Source organism: Echinops telfairi, unplaced genomic scaffold (assembly GCF_000313985.2).
Source record: "Echinops telfairi isolate 266 unplaced genomic scaffold, ASM31398v2 ScPeMD7_655;HRSCAF=1070, whole genome shotgun sequence".
Lineage (NCBI taxonomy): Eukaryota > Metazoa > Chordata > Mammalia > Afrosoricida > Tenrecidae > Echinops > Echinops telfairi.
Genome location: NW_022104553.1, coordinates 20,703,044 through 20,722,055, shown reverse-complemented (window position 1 = coordinate 20,722,055; position 19,012 = coordinate 20,703,044). Strand labels below are relative to the sequence as shown.

The 19,012-nt window shown below is 46.9% G+C and overlaps 1 protein-coding gene and 1 non-coding gene across 2 annotated transcripts; one reads left to right on the top strand and one right to left on the bottom strand.

The window, feature by feature from the left end:
• Positions 1-9,073: 9,073 nt before the first annotated feature.
• On the bottom strand, positions 9,074-9,203 carry LOC115870409. The gene has a single exon (XR_004046687.1). It is a non-coding gene; the product is annotated as a small nucleolar RNA SNORA3/SNORA45 family (small nucleolar RNA).
• Positions 9,204-14,216: 5,013 nt separating this feature from the next.
• GPR32 (G protein-coupled receptor 32) lies at positions 14,217-15,247 on the top strand. Its single transcript, XM_030886311.1, is given in 2 exon segments — positions 14,217-14,919; positions 14,922-15,247. Coding segments are annotated over 2 exon segments (1,029 nt in total).
• Positions 15,248-19,012: the final 3,765 nt, after the last annotated feature.

Here is a 19,012-nt window from a genome sequence, read left to right as displayed (position 1 = left end):
CCCTAGAGAAGTCTGGAGACAGAGTGTGGAATATATCTATTAGTTCCACTCTTTCTGTGACAACCATCATCCAGTTTGGCAGTCCGGAGGGAGGCCTGTACAGCTGTCAATACACCCTCAGCAGCGGGCTGCTCCTCGGGGCCAGCAGGCCCATGGTGCTCCTGGTGCATGATGGGGAGTGGAGGGTGGGAGTCTGTCATGGGCTCTGCCCCAGGAGACTTTCAGATGTGAGTGGAGGACCCTGAATCATGCCCAATGCTCTGCCTCTGAGCCTGCGAACTCACTGAGGAACCTACTACACTTCATCAGCCAAAGCCTTGCTATGGGTTGATCCTTCAATAGCAGTGGTGTTCAGAGGAGGTGATCATGGGAAAAACTTGCAGAAGGTTCGGTATGGATTCTGTGATGGGAAATGGAGGGTCATCAGACACCAAGTCCTCATGGGAGGCAAGTGCCACCGGCTAGTGTCTTATTTCTATTCTTATTCTTTTTATTTGCCCCAAACTTTGTTATCATTTAAAAAATCATTTTTTGGGGGGGCTCTTACAGCTCTTACGACATTCCATACATCAATTATATCAAGCAAACGTTGCCATCGTCATTTCCAAAACATTTTCTACCTGAAGCCTTGGTATCAGCTCCTCTTTTCCCCCCCTCACTCCCCCACCCTCGTGAGCCCTTGATCAATTATATATTGTTATGATTACTGAGCGTTTTAAAATTTCACAAGGTCTGGTCTTATGATTGGCCATCTCTATGACCTGCGAGGTCTTGAAACTTGACCGGTTTATGCATCTTGAATAGAAAGTGAAAATTAAAAAAAGAGGCTTTCACATCATTGGCTGAGACTCTGTGGGGTCAAAAGGAGAAGAGCCATCCCGTGTGAGGAGCCTTACGTGGTGTCATGGTGATGTATTCGGCTACTGACCAGCAGGTCCAAACCACCCACGCTCTGTGGGAGAAAGACAAGGCTTTCTACGCCTGTAGAGCGTGACCGTGGAGGAAACGCCTAGAGGCAGTTCTACCTAGTCTTCTTGGGTCACTCACTGTGAGTCGGGAGTGGACTGGAGGGCAGTGAGTTTTCTTTTTCTTCTTAAAATCAGTTGTGAGCTCCTGAGACGTGGGTGCATGAAATGTCCTGAGGGCGCCCCAGCCCACAAAGTGGCCCTGGGTCCTTTGAAGAGCCCCTGTTGTGAAGGACAAAGGTTATAGGCAGGGAATGCTGCATCCAGATATCTACTAGCTAATGGAATTTACAGGGGATCCTGAGAGTTTCCGGTCCACACAGGAAGGACTAACAAACCCCTTCCTCCACCAGCAGCTGCCTGAGCACCGATTCTTGTCTGTCTTCCTTGTTCCTTGGGTAACCTGGAACCCACAGCTGGGTCAGGCCCACCCCTCTCCCCTACCTGCCCCGTGAATCTCCATTTCTAAAGGGGGCAGGCCCCTTCACCCGCATCTCCACTCCAGGGATGTATGCCCCTGGCACTGCTTGCCTACAGTGGCATGGTGCTGCAACCATGATGAGAAGTCTCTGTTAGATGGCAATGATGCCAAGTCCTGTGTGCCCACCCTGAGCTCAGGGGTCCTGCGTGGATTCTGCCCGGCGTCTAAGCGCTGACCCCTGACCCGCTGCATGTTCTTCTCCCAGGCTCTCTCCCCGAGCCCCAGCTGTCCTCAGTGTCCAAAGGCCTGAGCTGACACCAGGCAGGGTGCAGGCGGGGGGATGGGGTGGGGGGAAGGGGGGGTGTTCCAGACAGCAGTTACCCACCTTCCTCACGCCGCGACCCTTTCAGACAGTTCCTCACGTGGTGGTGACCCCCAACCACAAAATGATGTTCGTGGCTACTTCGTCACTGTCTGTTGCCCCTGTGATGAATCGGGCCACCCAATAGAAACGTCTTTCGACCCCCAAAGGGGTCGCGACCCACAGGTTGAGAACCGCTGCCTTAACATGTGAACAACAACAACAATTAGAACAAGACCAGCAAACCAAACCCTCAGACACTGCAAGAAAAGAAATAATAAAGATTAGAACAGAAACAAATGAATCAGAAAACAAAAGTCTCCTGTAGCCTCGGAAACTCACAGGGGGCAGTACTCCCGTGTCCTCTAGGTCCCGTGCGTCGGCATCCACTTGATGGTGAGTTGGTTGGTTATCTCATTTAAAGACTGGAAATTGCTTGGTGGCATATCCTGTAATTCCAATTCCTCCTCTAATTCCTCCTGGTCCTTTCCTGTCCACCTGGAGCAGTGGTTCTCAACCTTCCTCATGCCAACACCCTTTGATACAGTTCCTCATGTGGTGGTGAGCCCAAAACTGCAAAATTAATTTTGTTGCTACTTCATCACTGTCATGTTGCCACTGTGATGAATCGGGTGACCCCTGGGAAAGGTTCATTTGACCCCCAAAGGGTTGAGAACCGCTGGTCTAGAGAGTCTCAAAGATGAGGCCATTCTTGGCATCTATGGATGGAGAGTGGGGCCAGAGAAGGCAAATATTCTCTTCCTGACAAAATTCACCCTGTGGCCCTGGACTCTCAGGTTTGCAGTTGAGCCCAAGGCTGCATGTTGTCCTGTCTGACCTCTGGGCCGCTGTGGAAGACCTTGCTCTGGTCTGGGTAGAGCAACGCCGTGACTGCAGGCTGACAGGTTGGCGTTGTGATCAATTATGGATCCCTATGACTTAGGAGTAGTATCAGGTTATCCTATACTGGCTCTAATAGTTTAGGTCAGCTGTGTGGGCTTCCAATCACATGTTTGAAATGAAGGACCTATAAAAAGTCTGGGCATTAAGGCCTGGGTGAACTTCCTTGGTTAGCACAGTTCTGTGTGTGTGAGTCTGGGTTGACTACAGAAACAAATCCAGAGACAGTCATCTATGTGTAAGAGAGCACTTTATATCAAAGAGCAATTGGACACTGAGAAAACATCCCAGCCCAGTCCAGATCAAGTCCATAAGTCTGATATTAGCCCATAGGTCCGATACTCGTCTATAAATTCCTCTTTAGACTCACCCAGCACATGCAATGATGCGGAACGCAGGAAGATCACAGGCCAGTGGGTGGAAAGTCTTGTGGATCTAGTGGAAGTGGAAGTATCCCAGCGCTGCTGTGGGTCTCCATGTGGCTTCTCCAGCTCCAGGGCGCTGGCAGAGAGAGAGTGGTTCTGGCCTCCAGTGAGTTATTTATCTTCGTCGCACCTCCAAATCAGGTCATCAAGCTGCGACTGACCTGGTTAACAGGTTAAACTCCACTCATTCACTCTTAATACCCTCACGTTGACAGAGGATGACGTAAGTACCACAGTGAGCATCCGCATATCACTGCTCCATGGAGTTAGTCCTCTCCAGGACTCTATGGGAGAGGAGAACTGGAAGGTCCATATTTGGAGCCCTTGTGGACTTTACTGCATTGGATCCTCCTTTGGTTCATTTAAATCTCTATTGGTCGATTGCTAAAGGGTATTGTTATTTACTCTATTGGTAAACTGTAACATGCGTTTAACAGCTTCTGATGTATTTTTGTGAATTCTGTAGTGAATTACAGAACCTGAGGGTGATCCTGGGGGCTCCCTGAATGCTAAAATTTGTGTCAGAATTGAGAGTGGTCTTTGGGACTTCCCTCTAACTTTGTAATACCCCCCAGTCCAAAGGGGGAAAATAGGAACTTGTAAAGATATTGAATTGTAATTAGTAAGTTTACTTTTGCCAGTAGTAGACATTAATAATGACTTTCTAGAATGAACAGGTAAGTATGTATTAACAGATAAGGAGAGTCAAGGTTTGCACTGTTATAGTGGTGGTCATACATATGTGTGGCAGTTACATCATCTCCTGTCAACTTGAGCAAAGGGGTGGAGTCTAGGCTGTCAATCAGGTCATAGCCAATGAGGCCTCTGTGTGAGCATGGCCTTCTCCTGAGGATTCTGGGAACTCCTGTCTTCCTCCCTGGAAGCAGGACACACACTCTCCTTGAGAGACATTCCTGTTGATAAGTCACATGGAGGTACACTGATGGAGTCAGAGCCTGGAGCTGTAGGAGCCACGTGGAGACCCATGCCAGCACCGAGATGCTTCCACTGCTACTGGACCCACAAGACTTTCCACCCACCAGCCTGTGATTTTCCCATATTCTGAGTTATTGCATGTGTTGTGTGAGTCTGAAGAGGAATTTATAGACTAGTATCGGGCCTATGGCTAATATCGGACTTATGGACTTGATCTGGTCTGGGCTGGGATTTTTTTTTCATTCTTTTTTTAAAAATTGAGCTGATCTATTTCGTTTTATTGGGGGGGTTGTTTTCTTAATATACAATTACTCTTTGATATAAAGCTCCTTCTTATACACATATGAGTGTTTATGAATTTGTTTCTCTAGTCCACCCAGACTAACACACTATGGAAATGGCTCAGAATAGAAGCCTGTAATGTTGGGCTGATATTAGAAGCACACGGATAGATCATTATAATAATTAAAAGGTATGTGTGTCTGTGTGTGTGTTCATAGATCTATATCCTCACTTAAGACAGCTGAGAGGACTTGACACAGTCGTGCTGAGTATACCGAGCTCCCAGAGTTGAGTTACTAAGTACCATTCTCAACTAGAAGCAAGCAGTGCTCATTGACAGAAGGGCTGGGCCCAGGGCCGAGGCTGGGAAGACGCAGTGAGTCTGGAACTTCTTGCTGTGCCCCAAAATTAGGATGTGAAGGAAGTACAATAGGCTGGATCAAAAGGCCACGGGAGTCAGCGTGACGTGAACATACTATGGAAATATGGAGTGATACATACAGTAACACAGGAACCCTGGTGGCAGAGTGGGCTGCTAACTGCAATGTCAGCCATTTGAAACAGCCACTTGGAGAAAGATGATGCTGTTTCTGTAAAGAGTTACCATTTCAGAAACCCACAGGGACCATTAGACCTTGTCTTATATGGGAGCCCTGGGGGTGTAGTGGTTACAAGTTAGGCTGCTATCCACATGGTCAGTAGTTTGAAACCAGCAGCAGCAACTTGGGAGAAAGACTGGGCTTTCTCCTCTTGTAAACAGAGTCTCGGAAACCCACAGGGGAGTCGCTATGAGTCAGCATTCAGGGCAGTGAAAATATGGGGTCCTTGTGAGTCAGAATCAACTTGGAATTGACTCGACTCGGTTCAATGGACATACAAATAAAAAAATAATGGTGATGGGTTAGTCTTAAGTGAATAAAACTAGAATCCATGAAGCTATCCTGTTATAAACAAACAGGGCAAAAGAGAGGGCTTGTCTTTACCGGAAAGTGCCAACTATTAAAAGGATGGAGGCATTAGAAGGTCACCCTTGGGCATAAGTCATATTATAGTTATAATGGATCCAAGCAAGAATGACCAGTGATAGTAAAACTGATAGAATGTCTGATAGAAGCAGTATATCTCCAAATACTTGTATTTCTCCCCAAGACTCTTATTCATGAACAAAGAGATTTAAAAGCAACAGCAACTTTGCCCTGGAGTAACAGCCAACCGTGTTGTCCAGAATATTCAAATTAACCTCAACACTATTGAGTAAAAGTTCTTAATCTTAGTATATATATTTTTCGTTCTTGTTAGCACTTTCTGTAACCTGTAGGAAAATTACTGTCTGTTTAAAATGTATGATGATGCTTTACCGTATCATCTTTGAAAAAGACATTTTTTAACTTGAACATTTAGTTCTGCTTTCCTTGTGGAAAGGTTGTTTGGTACGGTGTGAGATAGGTGTCACTTTTCTCGCTCACATGCATACCCAATTCATTGAAATGACCAACACAGAGGTTAATGGTCAGTTATCCTGTATTCATTTTCTAAGGCTGTTGTAATAAAGTACCAGGATGTGGGTTTCTTAACTCAACAGAATTTAATTTCTTCATCATTCTGGAAGCCTGACTTCTGAATTTACGATATCAGCAATGAGCTGCCAATTCTGCACTTCGCTATGGGAAGATCTTTATTGCCTCTTTCACAGCTTAAATGCTGTCCTAGAAGCACACACGCTTCCTACATTGGCTCAAGAGGAGATAGATGATCTCATCAAATGTATAGCACATGAAGAGATGGAATTAGTCATCTATAATTCTTGACCATCTAGTTGGTTCCAATTCATAAGGACCTGTGGTGGTAGTTATATAACCTGGTGTCAACTTGAGACTATTAAGAGTGAAGGGGTGGAGTTTAGCCCGTCAATCAGGTCACAGCTTTATGGCCTCATTTGTAGGTGTGACGGTGGTAAATAGCTCACTGGAGGCCAGACACACTCTCTCTTTCATCTTCCTGCTGACAAGATGCATGGAGCTATGCTGATGGAACCAGAGCCCTAGAGCTGGAGGAGCCATGTGGAGACCCATGCCAGTGCTTAGACGTTTCCATCGCCACTGGATCCACAAGAATTTCCACCCACTGGTCTGTGATCTTCCTGCATTCGGAGTCATTGCATGGCTGCATGAGTCTAAAGAGGATCTTATGGACTAATATTGACATATGGAGTAATATTAGACTCATGGACGTGATTTGGCCTGGGTTGGGATGTTTTCTTAATGTACAATTGGCCTTTTGTATAAAGCTCTTTCTTACACACATATGAGTGTCTGTGAATTTGTTTCTCTAGTCAACTCGGACTAACACACAACGCTATATATAAGTCATCAGTAACCTTTCCCAAATGAAAAGTCCCAGGCCATATGGTTTCACTGAGTAATACTACCAAACATTTATGGAAGCAGTTACCCCCAATCCTTCTTCAACTTACAAAAATGAAGGGGAAGAAGAAGAGCAGAGTGCACTTTCTAACTCATTCTGTGAGGCTAGCCTTATTCTGATACCAAATCCAAGACAAGGCCAATATGCCCTATGAGTATAGATGCAAAACTCTCCAACAAAATTCTGGTACACCGAATCCCAAAAACGTATTAAAAGGATGACACACCATGACCAAGTGGGATCTGTGCCAGGAATGGAAGGGTGTTTCAACATGAGAACATCATATTAATAGATCCAAGGAAAAGAGTCACACAATCATCTGAATCCATATGCAGAGAAGGCATTTGACAAAGAGATTAAACACACACACACACACACACACACACACACACACCAAGCTAGAAATAGAAGGGAAATTCCTCAATCTGGTAAAGGTCACTTATTTTTAAAAACACAGAGCGAACATCATAGTCCATGGAAAAATACTGAGAGCTTTCCTCTTAGGATCAGGAATAAGATGAGGACACCTACTCTCACCATGGCTGTTCAACATTGTACGGCGAGTTCCAACCAGAGCAATTGGGTGGAGAACAAGAAAGGAGGAGTGAGGAGGGAGAAGGGAAGGAGGGGGGAAAGGAGGAAGAGGAGGGGGAAATGAGATGTATTTAAATAGAGGCAGCAAATGAAAAAGTATTTCCTTTCACAGATGATATATACCCCTATATATAGAAACCCCCAAAGAATGCACAAGGAAGGACTAATACGTGAGATCAGCAAAGTGTTAGGCTACAAGGTCAATGCAAAAATCAGTCATATTTTTATGCATTCGCAGTGAGTGTTCTGAAAAGAAAACGATGCCACTGAAAATAGCATCTAAAAGATGCTATAGAACAGAGTAGAACGGCCTCATCTTTCTCCCACGAAAGAGCTAAATGCCTAGGAGTAAATTTAACCAAAGAGGCATAAAACTGGTACCAAAAAAAACTACAGAACCATTTGTGTTGACAGGTGCCATTGAATTGGTTCTGACTCATACCAATCTCCTGGACATCAGAACAAAACATTACTCAGCCCTGTGCCATCCGCACAATCATTCCTAGGTCTGAACCCATTTTGATAGTTACATAATCTGTTGTCAATTTGAGACTTAAGAGTGAATGGAGTGGAGTGTTGCCTGTCAATCAGGTGGCAGCTTGATGACCTCATTTGGAGGTGCTAAGGAGATAAATAACTCACTGGAGGTGGGGCACACACTCACTCCCTGCGAGATATTCCTGTTGAGAAGGCACATGGAGCTACGCTAGAGCCCTGGAGCTGAAGGAGCCAAGTGGAGACCCCTGTCAGCGCTGAGATGCTTACACCGCCACTGGATCCACAAGACTTCCCTCACACTGGGCTGTGAGCTTCCTGCATTTGACATCATTGCATATGTTTCATGAGTCTGTGGAGGAAATTATAGACTGGTATTGGACATATAGGCTAATATCAGACTTTTGGACTTGAGCTGGACTGGGCTGGGATGTTTTCTCAGTATTCAATTGCTCTTGTATATAAAGGTCTTTCTTACACATATGTGTGTCTCCCTGGATTTGTTTCTCTAGTCCTCCCAGACTAACACACTATTGTTGCAGCCACTGCGTCAATCCATCTCCTTGACGGCCTTCCTCTTTCTTGGATGATCCTTTGTCAGGAATGATGTCCTTCTCCAGTGACCGCTCAAGAATCACGAGATGAAGCCTTTCTATTGTTGCTTCAAAGGAGCATTCTGGCTGGACTTCTTGTTGGTCTTCTGGCAGTGCACAACCCCCTCAGTATCCATCACCAACGCCATACTGCACATCCATCCATTCCTCTCGGTCTGCCTGAACTCATGGCTCAGCTTTCCCTGAAAATACCACGGCCACATGAAGCACTCCTGAAATCGTGAATGATCTCAATTCACGGAATGATATTCCTTGTTCATGGATTGGAAGGCACGATGTCAAAAAGACCAAAACGGTATATAGATTCAGCAAAACCAGAGCACAACCAAACCAGCTGCAATCCTGTTGATTCCAAAGCATGTGGGGCAGTCACCCTGGTCCATACTATTTTCAGGGCTCTGGTCTTTTCTGCCCCCGTTTCCAAATAGCTGTTTTTCTGGTGTTTGAACATTAAACGTCTCTTTGTTCAAAATCCAAAACCGTTCCCTGAAGTTTGCTTTTGCGTGCACGCGTTCACCTTTATTGTGTATTTGTTTTCTAAACTGTTTAGAATTCTAAACTCTTTTTTTGGGGGGTGACACACCAGGTTCCAACACTGATAGGTACAAAGAAAGATGCCCTCCATTCCCGCCTCCCAGGAGCCTGGTCCTGGCAGAGCATGTTTCTGACCAGGGCACTAGTGGAGGCACTGTTTGCCCCACCAGTGGATCCAGGCCAGCGGAGCTTCTCCAAGAACCGTAGCACACCAAGACAAGAGTTGTGTCAGGATGTGACTCTAGTCTCGGATAGAATTCTAAACTCTTAGGTTTCTAAACGTCTCATTTTCTGGGGTGTTCTGACTGCCTCGATACAGGTCGCAGGAGAGTTTTTCTTTTGTGCTGCAATTATGAGCCTTGTGGTTTGTGTGGGTCAGGGCCTTTTTTGCTTTTGAAATCATTTGTATTTCTCACCATTGGTTTTTCCCCTCTAGATCCTCTAATAACAAAGTTTTCTTTCTCTCTCCCCCTCCCCCGCCTTTTACATTCACAGTTGAACCATATTATTAGGAAAAGCGTCTTGATGAAAATTCAAGTTCTGATCATTTGTCAGTATTTCCCATAAAAGGTGATCAATTTTTTAAAAATGAAAAAACAAACAAACAAAAAATACTAAAGAGCATCTCACCTTTTTTTCTGTGTTGACTTTTGATGAAACCCAGGTGATGCAGTGAGTGCAGATTGGGCTGCTAACTGCAAGGTCATTGGTTCAAAACCACCAGTCCATCCTTATGAGAAAGATGAGGTTTTCTACTCCCATAAAGAGGTATCATCTAGCAGACAGATATTGGGCCTCTGCTCAAATACTCCCTCAGTGCAAGAACATTTTGTTCTAGTAACCCAGCATGTTGTGATGCTTACCTTCCTGACAGGTTCACTGAAGACAAAGTGGGTGCATAAGCAAATTTGGTGAAGAAAACTCATGGTGCCTGGTTATCAAAGGATATGGCATCTGGGGTCTTAAAGGCTTGAAGATAAAGAAATGGTCATCTAGCTGAGAAGCAACAAAGCCCACATGGAAGAAGCACACCAGCCTGTGTGATCATGAGGTGTCAATGGGATCAGGTATCAAGCATCAAAGATCCAGAACAAAAAATCATATCAATGTGAATGAGGGGGAGTGCTGAGTGGACACCCAAAGCCCACCTGTACAAAATTGGACATCCCCTCACAGAAGGGTCACAAGGAAGAGACAAGCCAGTCACAGTACAGTATAGCACTGACAAAACATACAACTTTCCTCTAGTTCATCAATGTTTCCTCCCCCACCCCTCGATCCTGACCCCAATTCTACCTTATAAATCCAGCTAGACCAGAGCACGTATACTGGTATAGATAAGCACTCACAACACAGGGAATCCAGGACAGATAAACCCCTCAGGACCAATAATGAGAGTAGCAAATACCAGGAGGGGAAGGGGAAAGTGGGGGCAGAGAGGGGGAACAGATCACAATGATCTACATATACCCTCTCCCAAGGGGATGGAGCAGACAACATAAAAGTGGGTGAAGGGAGACAGTGGTTGGTGTAAGACATGAAAAAAATGACAAATTATCTAGGATTCACGAGGGATGGAGGTTGGGTAAGGGGGGAAATGAGCTGAGATCGCAGGCTCAAGTAGAAAGAAAATGTTTTTTAAATGATGGCAGCATACGTACAAATGTGCTTGAAACCATGAATGGATGGATGGTGATAAAAGCTGTAAGAGCCCGCACTAAAATGATTTTTTGAAAATTGAAAGAAAAAAAAAGAGTTAACGTCTTGGAAACCCACAGGGCCATTTCTACTGTGTCCTCTAGAACCTCTATGCGCGGGAATCCACTTGATGGCAGTGATTTTGTTTGCTGTTGTTTGTGCTGCATCAGGAGACAGAACTTTGATTGCTTTTCTGAGATGCAATTAGCTAACCCTACTTTGAACAAAAAAAAGAGAAAGAACCTATGGTAATTGAAGTGGAGCAGGTGGATGATGCTGCCTCACTCACACACATTCTCCAATCAGAAATAATTCTCACCCTCCGACAGCCGGCATCCGTGTGACAAAGGTACGCTGAGCATGGCCTTGAGACTCTGACCTTGTGCTTTTTCCAGGGTACCTCTAGGTGGGTTTAAGCCACCAACCTTTGGGCTAGTCACTCACTGCCATCGAGACAATGCCGACTCATAGTGACCCTACAAGAAGGACCCTATAAGTAGAACTGCCCCTGTGGGCTTCCAAGACAATCTCTCTTTATGGGATTAGAAAGCCCCATCTTTCTCCTGGGGAGCAGCTGGTGGTTTCAAACTGCTGACCTTGCAGTTAGCAGCCAACATGCAATCATGGCAGCCCTGGGTTCCTAGCTGAGTGCTTAACTGTTAGCAACACCCGGGACTCTGAAAACGCGGTGCAGGTACTTAATGTGGAGTCGCTGATTGATGTGAAACATTTGGCGTCCTTGGCTGTTAACGGAAAGGTTGGACATTCGAGTCTGCCCAGAGGAATCCCGGAAGGATCAGTGCATTGCTGTTCTTCCAAAATATCAACTACTGAAAACCCTGTAAGCAGTTCTACTCAGACACAATGAGGTCTCCACGAGTCAACATTGGTTGACTCGGTGACCTGGCTTTGGGTGCTCAGTGCAGTGGGATTCCCTTCCTCGGCTGGGGCAGTGGCCTGGGGCACCAGAAAGGATAGGCAAGGAGATTTGGAGTGGTCCATGAGTGGCCTGCCTGGTATCGCTCTCCTCATTAGCACCCCCTATCGTCCCAACCCCCCAGGGCCTGTCAGGGCCCACCCATATCTGGTGAGGCTTCCCTGGCGGATATCAGTGTATCTCTGGTTGCCACCATTCTTGCGCAAGACTTTCTTGGACCCTTATCTCTTTCAAAACCCACTGGTCAGCTTCCTGTCACCTGCTCTCTCACCCCAATCTGGGCTCTGGGTGGGCAGCTTCCAGGATAGACTGAGACCCCGACAGAGGTGCTGAAGACTCCCCCACACAAGGTGACACAAGGCTGGGATTTGCTGGGAGGGTCCTCGAGGAGCTGGGGGGTGGGCAGGGGGGTTCTTGGGAAGGATAGGAAGAGGAGACATCACTGGGATAGACAAATTTAAAGAAAATCTATTTTTAAGTTGTCATCGAGTGGATTGTAACTCGAGATGACCCTGTACCTTCCAGAACAGAGACCATGCTGCTAGGATTTTCCTTTCAGCATCAGATCAGCATTCTAGAGGAGGTACACTGGTACAGATAGGAACTGCAAATACAGGGAATCCAGGGCGGATGAGCCCTACAGGACCAGTGGTGTGAGTGGTGAAACAGGGAGGGTAAAGGGAGAATGGGTAGGAAAGAGGAAACCGATGACAAGGAACTATATGTGACCTCCTCCCTGGGGGACAGACAACCGAAAAGTGGGTGAAGGGAGACATCGGACAGGGCAAGATATGACAAAATACCAATTGATAAACTATCAAGGGCTCATGAGGGAGGGGGGAGCGGGGAGGGAAGGGAAAAATGAGGACCTAATGCCGGGAGTTTAAGTGGAGAGAAAATGTTTTGAGAATGATGTACAAATGCGCTTTACACAATTGATGTGCGCATGGATTGCGTTAACAGTTGTATGAGCCCCTAATAAAATGTTTAAAAAAAAAAAAAAAAGATCAGCATTCTTCAGAGGTGTCTCCGGGTGGGTTTGAACTGCTAGCCTCTTAGTCATAGTTATTGTGAGCACAAGGAACCACAGGAGGGTTTTCTGATTGGAGTTGCCGAGCGATCCTTCGGGCTGTGGTGAGGTGAATGACTTAGGGGTGGGGGTGGGGGTGGGGAGCAAATATAGGAGCTGGGGTGCTGGCCACCGAAAGAGTGGACTCTGGTGGCAAGAAGGAAGAGTAGACAGGTACAAGAGACTTTCCGGAGGCAAAAGCCAAAAGGGCTTTGTGATGCACTGGGGGTGGGGCCAGCAGAGGGGGGGATCTGTTCAAAGGCTCTATTACTTCTCTCAAAGGTGAGCACACTGGCCCTCAGAGACAGGGAGCTCCTGGCCTGGAGTCACGGAGTCATTATCTGAAATAGAATTGCAACCTTGGGCTGTTAGGTGCTCCGACGCTCACACTCCTTTGCCAATACCAGAAGAAGTCTCTCCTCTGTCTACACCCACTTCCTTGGTCTTTGTGTTAGTCCGGGTAGACTAGAGGAAAAAAAATCCAGGGAGACTCATAGGTGTGTAAAAGAGTTGTATATCAAAGAGCAGTATTACCCTAAGAAAACATACTAGCGCAGGCTAGATCAAGTCCTTATGTCTGGTATTAGTCTATATGCCCAACACGAGTCTGTAATTCCTCTTCAGACTCACGCAACACATGCAATGATGCCGAATGCAGGAAGACCACAGGCCAGTGGGTGGGAAGTCGTGTGTATCCAGTGGTGGTGGAAGGATGTTGGCACTGGCGTAGGTCTCCATGTAGCTCCTCCAGCTCCAAAATTCTGGCTGCCATCAGCATAGCTCCATGTGGCTTGTCAACAGGAATGTCTCCCAGGGAGACAAGCAGAGAGAGGGTGTGTCTGGCCTCCAGTGAGCTATCTCTCGCCTTCATGCCTCCAAATGCGGTCATCACGCTGTGACCCGATTGACAGGCTAGACCCCTTCACAAGTTGACAGGAGGTTATATAACTGCCACAGTCTTTCATATGCAAGACTTAGGGAGAGGGGTTACATCGAAATTTTACTGGCTCTCACATATCTAGCTCCAGCTGGGAGAGCTCCTTTCCCCATAATCTTATTGATCCAACTATCGACTTAACATCTAACACCCACCTCACACAACGTATTGAACCTCGAACTCCTGATCTCACGCCCAACTTGCCTGCTTTACTGGTTTCCCTCATTTCATTTAACCCTCTGTGCCACCATTCTGTGAAAGGGTTAGTCAAGAAAACCCTGGGAGACAATTCGGCTCCGTTACATGGGGTCCATCCAATGGCAGCCAACCGTGACAGCAGCCTCAATCGTGGATTTGTTTATGATATCTAATTTTGTAATGGTTTCCACCTCTGCTTGAGGTGTGTCCCACACAGACCCTGTTTTGTTGTAGGCCCTACGTCCCCTTGTGCCTGCAATGGTGACATCATCATGTAATCAGCCCTCCATAAGGATTTGTTGATATGGTAGGCACTCCGTAGAGACACATCGAAAGGGGAGTGAGTGAATGAGGTCTTAAAGGGGTTGTGGGCTCTGTTAAAAATGAGCCTGGGGCACTGACCTGGGTCATTTATGTTCTAGAACAATGAAGGCGAGTATAACCTCCAGTTGCCAGCCTGAAGAGGTGTGGTATCTCCGCCAGGTGACCATAGCCATCCTGTCGATAGCCTTCGTCATCGGCTTAGTGGGCAATGGGCTGGTCCTCTGGATGACCATCTTCCGAATGCCCCGCACCGTCACCACCACCTGGTTCCTCAACCTGGCTCTTGCTGACTTCACCGTCTTACTCTCCTTGCCCATCACCATACATATGCTAACCGTTGGACAGTGGCTCTTGGGCGAATGGGTTTGCAAACTCTACCAGTCCCTCCTCAACCTCACTTTCTTCACCAGCATCAGCATCCTGGTCCTCATCTCTGTGGACCGTTGCATCTCTGTCCTCTACCCCGTCTGGGCCCGGAACCATCGCACGGTAAGAGGGGCAAGCTGGCTGGCTGCCGCTGTGTGGCTGCTATCTGCTGTCACTTGCTCTCCGTACCTGAAATTCCGGACCACTAGCCTCTGGGAAAACTGCACCTACTGCTACTACAACTTTGGCCCGAAGAACAAAACGCCGAGTGGAAGCCTGACTATCAATCAAGTGGTTTTGGGGAGACGCTTGGCGATAACTGCCGCTCATCTCCTGCTGGGCTTCCTGGTGCCCCTGGTGGTCATCGGTACCTGTGCCCACCTCATCCGGGTCCGTTTCCGGCGGGAGGGTCGGGTTCATGGCACTTGGACCAAGAGGTTGCTGCCTTCTTCATCTGCTGGTTCCCCTTTAACTTGGCACTGTGCGTCCAGGGGTGGCGTTTCATGAGGTCTGAAAGCCCTGTCGACCCCAAGATGCAGCTCTTCCTTTGGGGTGCCTTCTCTCTGGGCTGTCTCAACAGCAGCCTCAACCCTTTCCTTTATGTTCTCATAGGCAGAGATTTCCAAAAGAAGTTTTGCCAGTCCATGCCTGCCGCCCTGGTCAGGGCGTTTGGTGAGGAGGGGCTTCTCAGTCAATCTGCTCCCAAGGTTAAGTCCATGGGCAATGAGGGAGACCTTCGAGTGGACACTGGAAGTCCTTCTGTTTAACCTGGAGTCCCTCTCCTCTCTGGGCGGACTTCCAAGACCCTGACCAAGCCTGCCTCTTCTCCCGGGAAGTCTTCCTAACACTCCGTCATCTAAATCTCCTTAGTTGCTGTTTCCTAGTATCCATTCTCCCTTCCCTTTGAGTAAGGAAATGATTCCTGTTGTCTGGTTACCTCGGCACATGGCTAGCCAGGAAGAACAACAACAACAAAGATTGTATTTCGCAGTGTCCTTTTCAATGCAGCATGGTCATGGGACTGAATTCTGGTCAGTAAGATGCCAGTGTCCTGGACATGCCTCTAAATGCAAAGAACATGCTCTCCATTCTTCTTCTCTCTCGTTTCTATTGTCCACAATGCACATGTATCAGTTAGCTTCCACTGCTAAGGTGCATCCCCAAATTTAATAGCTGAAAAGAACAACCTTGAATTTTTTAAAAAATGTCATTATCGTCATTATTGAGAATGTAAATTCAACCATCTCCACATGTACAATCCAGGGGCGTCGATAGCATTCCTTGAGCTATGCAATCATTTTCACCTTTCTTCCTGAGTTGTTCTTCCCCCGTTAACATAAACTCACTGCCCCCTAAGGTTCTATGTTGACTAGAGAAACAAATCCAGGGGCACATGCATGTGTAAGAGAGAGCTTTTTATCCAGAAGAAATCTATCAAGTAAACATCCCAGCCCAGTCTAGATCAAGTCCACAGATCCGATACTACTACATAAGTCTGATACTAGTCCAGAAGTCCCTCTTCAGACTCACACAGACACACGCAATGATACAGAATACAGGAAGATCCCAGGCCGGTGGGTGAAACGTCTTGTGGATCCAATGGCGGTGAACCCATCTCCAGGACTCTGGCTGCCACCAGTGTGGCTCATCAACAGGCAGGTGAAGCAGAGAGAGCGAGGGAGTTCCCAGGATCCTCCTTGTGAGAAAAGGCCATGCTCACCAGGAGCTGTGGCCTGATTGACAGGCTAGACTCCATGCCTACATTTTGATGTGTTCAAGTTGACACAAAATTATGGAACTACCACATCGCTGTTGTTTCCCATGTTGTTCTTATTAAATGCTGTCAAACTGATGCCGACTCATAGCCACCTCATGTGCAATGGAACGAAACACTGCCAAGTCCATCGCTATCCGCACCATGGGTATGTTTGAGCCACTGGGCCAATCCTCCTTGGTGAGGGTCTTCTTTGTCAATGACCCTCGACCAGCCATGATGTTCTTTTAAAAAAGCAGAATGCTCAAGGCAGACAGCCTTTACTAGGTAAGTGACACTGTTGTTTGATTCTTGTAAGAAGGCTTCAGGGGATCTTTCTGGTTGAAGGTTTAAAGATGATCTTGGGGCTGATAATTTGATGGTGAAGTGGGAGTCATTCAGCCTCAGTGCCTCCAGGCAATCGGATTCCACAAGAGTTTGAAATTCTGTTCTGCATGCTTCCTCTTTTGATGAGAATCCGTGTGGTCAAAACACTCAACAACAGCAAAGGAGACAGGAAAGGTGCAGCCTTTTATGACTTCTGAGGGTCTGAAATTTGGATCTGGGCTCAGTTGAACCGTTCTTCCAGTTGCAGCTGGATTCTCTCATGAATCTGTGTTCCGCTGTGGTTCAACGGAATGACTCTCGTTTTTTTGAGGATGCCCCTGGGATGATGGGGTGGACCGAACTATTTCTCTCTGAGTATCCCATAGGATAGCTTAGGCATGTTGACGTGGTGGCTGGGGAGGGTATCAGGGTTGAGAAGGGAACCATACAAAGTGTCTCGAAGCCTAAGCTTTGCTTGGAACTTGGCCTAGCATGACTACAGCTGCATTCTGATGGAGGAAACAGGTTGCAGTGCGGGCCCAGAGCCAAAAGCAAACGAAATGCTGTTGAGTCAATTCAAACTCTTGAGGATCCCTTATGTTTCGCGGCAGAGATGCGCTCCATATGGTTTTAGATGGCCGTGCTCATTAGGGGAATAGATTGTCGTGACGTCTTCTGAGTTGGCTCTGGAGTCAGATTGCTGAGCACTTAACTGCTGGTGCCACCCAAGGACATTGCATAGGCTCAAGGGGACACATGCTAGACCACATCTCTTGATGGCAATCTCTGCGAAGTTATGTTGCAATAGGATGTGGACCCAGGAGTGGAGAACTGAGGGCCCTTTGTGCCGTCTGTCACAGCCATTATAGGGCTGAGTCATGCAGAAACAGACTCCTCATGGGCATCTCCAAGGAGAGCTCCATCTGAGCTCTTGTGGATTGGACTGTCCCCTTCAAAAGACACGTGGCAGCCCCAATCTCTATATCTGAGAATGCGACTCTCTGTTGGGGAATGCAAGATACTTCTTTGAAGACTTCATCGATAGGTTTCTTTTCAAAACGTGTAATTGTGAATTGGGGGAGGGCGCACAGGGCAGACCATCAGTTTTATATTCCACGACTCATTTTGCTCCAACTCTTCCATTGCCAGTCCCTCCGTGGACCCTCTCCTAGTCTTTCTCCCTGTGCTTCCTGTTTCTGTCCCTTCTCCTTTCCCAACCCTCTGAACTCTGATGTTGGATTCATGCTGCCCTTTTGATCTTTGATGGTTGATGATTTTAATTTGCAGGGTGGGGGCCGGGAGGGATGAAGTTCCAATTCCACACCGAAGGATGACTAAGGGCCCTAGTCTGGGGATCCTACCTGTAGACATGATGGGTTAAATCATACTGGAGTTGGGTGGGTCCTAGTCCTAATCCCTTCTGAGTGGAGTCTTATGACAAACAGACAAGTGGTGAGGATGATGCGCAGGACAGGATGGGGTTATGCTTCATTCTGGTGGACATGGGGTCACTGTGAATGGCTGGGTTGACCGGAGAAACACATTCATAGTCACTCATATGTGTATAAGAAAGAGCTTTAAGATGGACATTGGGCCTACACTCAAGTATTCCCTCAACTCAAGAACACTTTGTTCTATTCAACTGACATCCGATGATGCTTCCCTTCCCGACACTATCGCTGAAGTCAAATGCATAAGCAAATGTGGCGAAGAAAGCTGATGGTGCCCGGCTATGAAAACATATAGCATCTGGGGTCTTAAAGGCTTGAAGGTAAACAAGCGGCCATCTAGCTCAGAAGCAACAAAGCCCACATGGAAGAAACACACCAGCCTGTGTGATCACGAGGTGTCGAAGTGATGAGGTATCAGGCATCAAAGAACAAAAAATCATATCATTGTGAAAGAGGGGGAGTGCACATTGGAGACCCAAAACCCATGTATAGGCAACTGGACAGCCCTTTATAGAAGACTCTTGGGGAGGAGATGAGCCAGTCAGAGGGCAGTGTAGCAACAATGTAACCTGCAACTCTCCTCTAGTTCTTAAATTCTTCCTCTCCCCGCCCCACTATCATGATCCCAATTCTACCTTACATATCTGGCTAGACTAGAGGATGTACACTGGTACAGATAGGAACTGGAAACACAGGGAATCCAGGACAGATGATCCCTTCAGGACCAGTGGTGAGAGTGGCAATACCGGGAGGGTGGAGGGAAGGTGGGGTAGAAAAGGGAAACTGATTACAAGGATCTACATATAACCTCCTCCCTGGGGGACAGACAACAGAAAAGTGGGTGAAGGAGACGCCAGACATTGTAAGATATGACAAAATAATCATTTATAAATTATCCAGGCAAAAGTATTCCCTTAATGGTTCCATGTTGTCACCTAGTAGGTATGTATCAGTAGTCTGTGCTCTGATTGGCTTGCACAGTGTAGGTACTCAATGTAAGA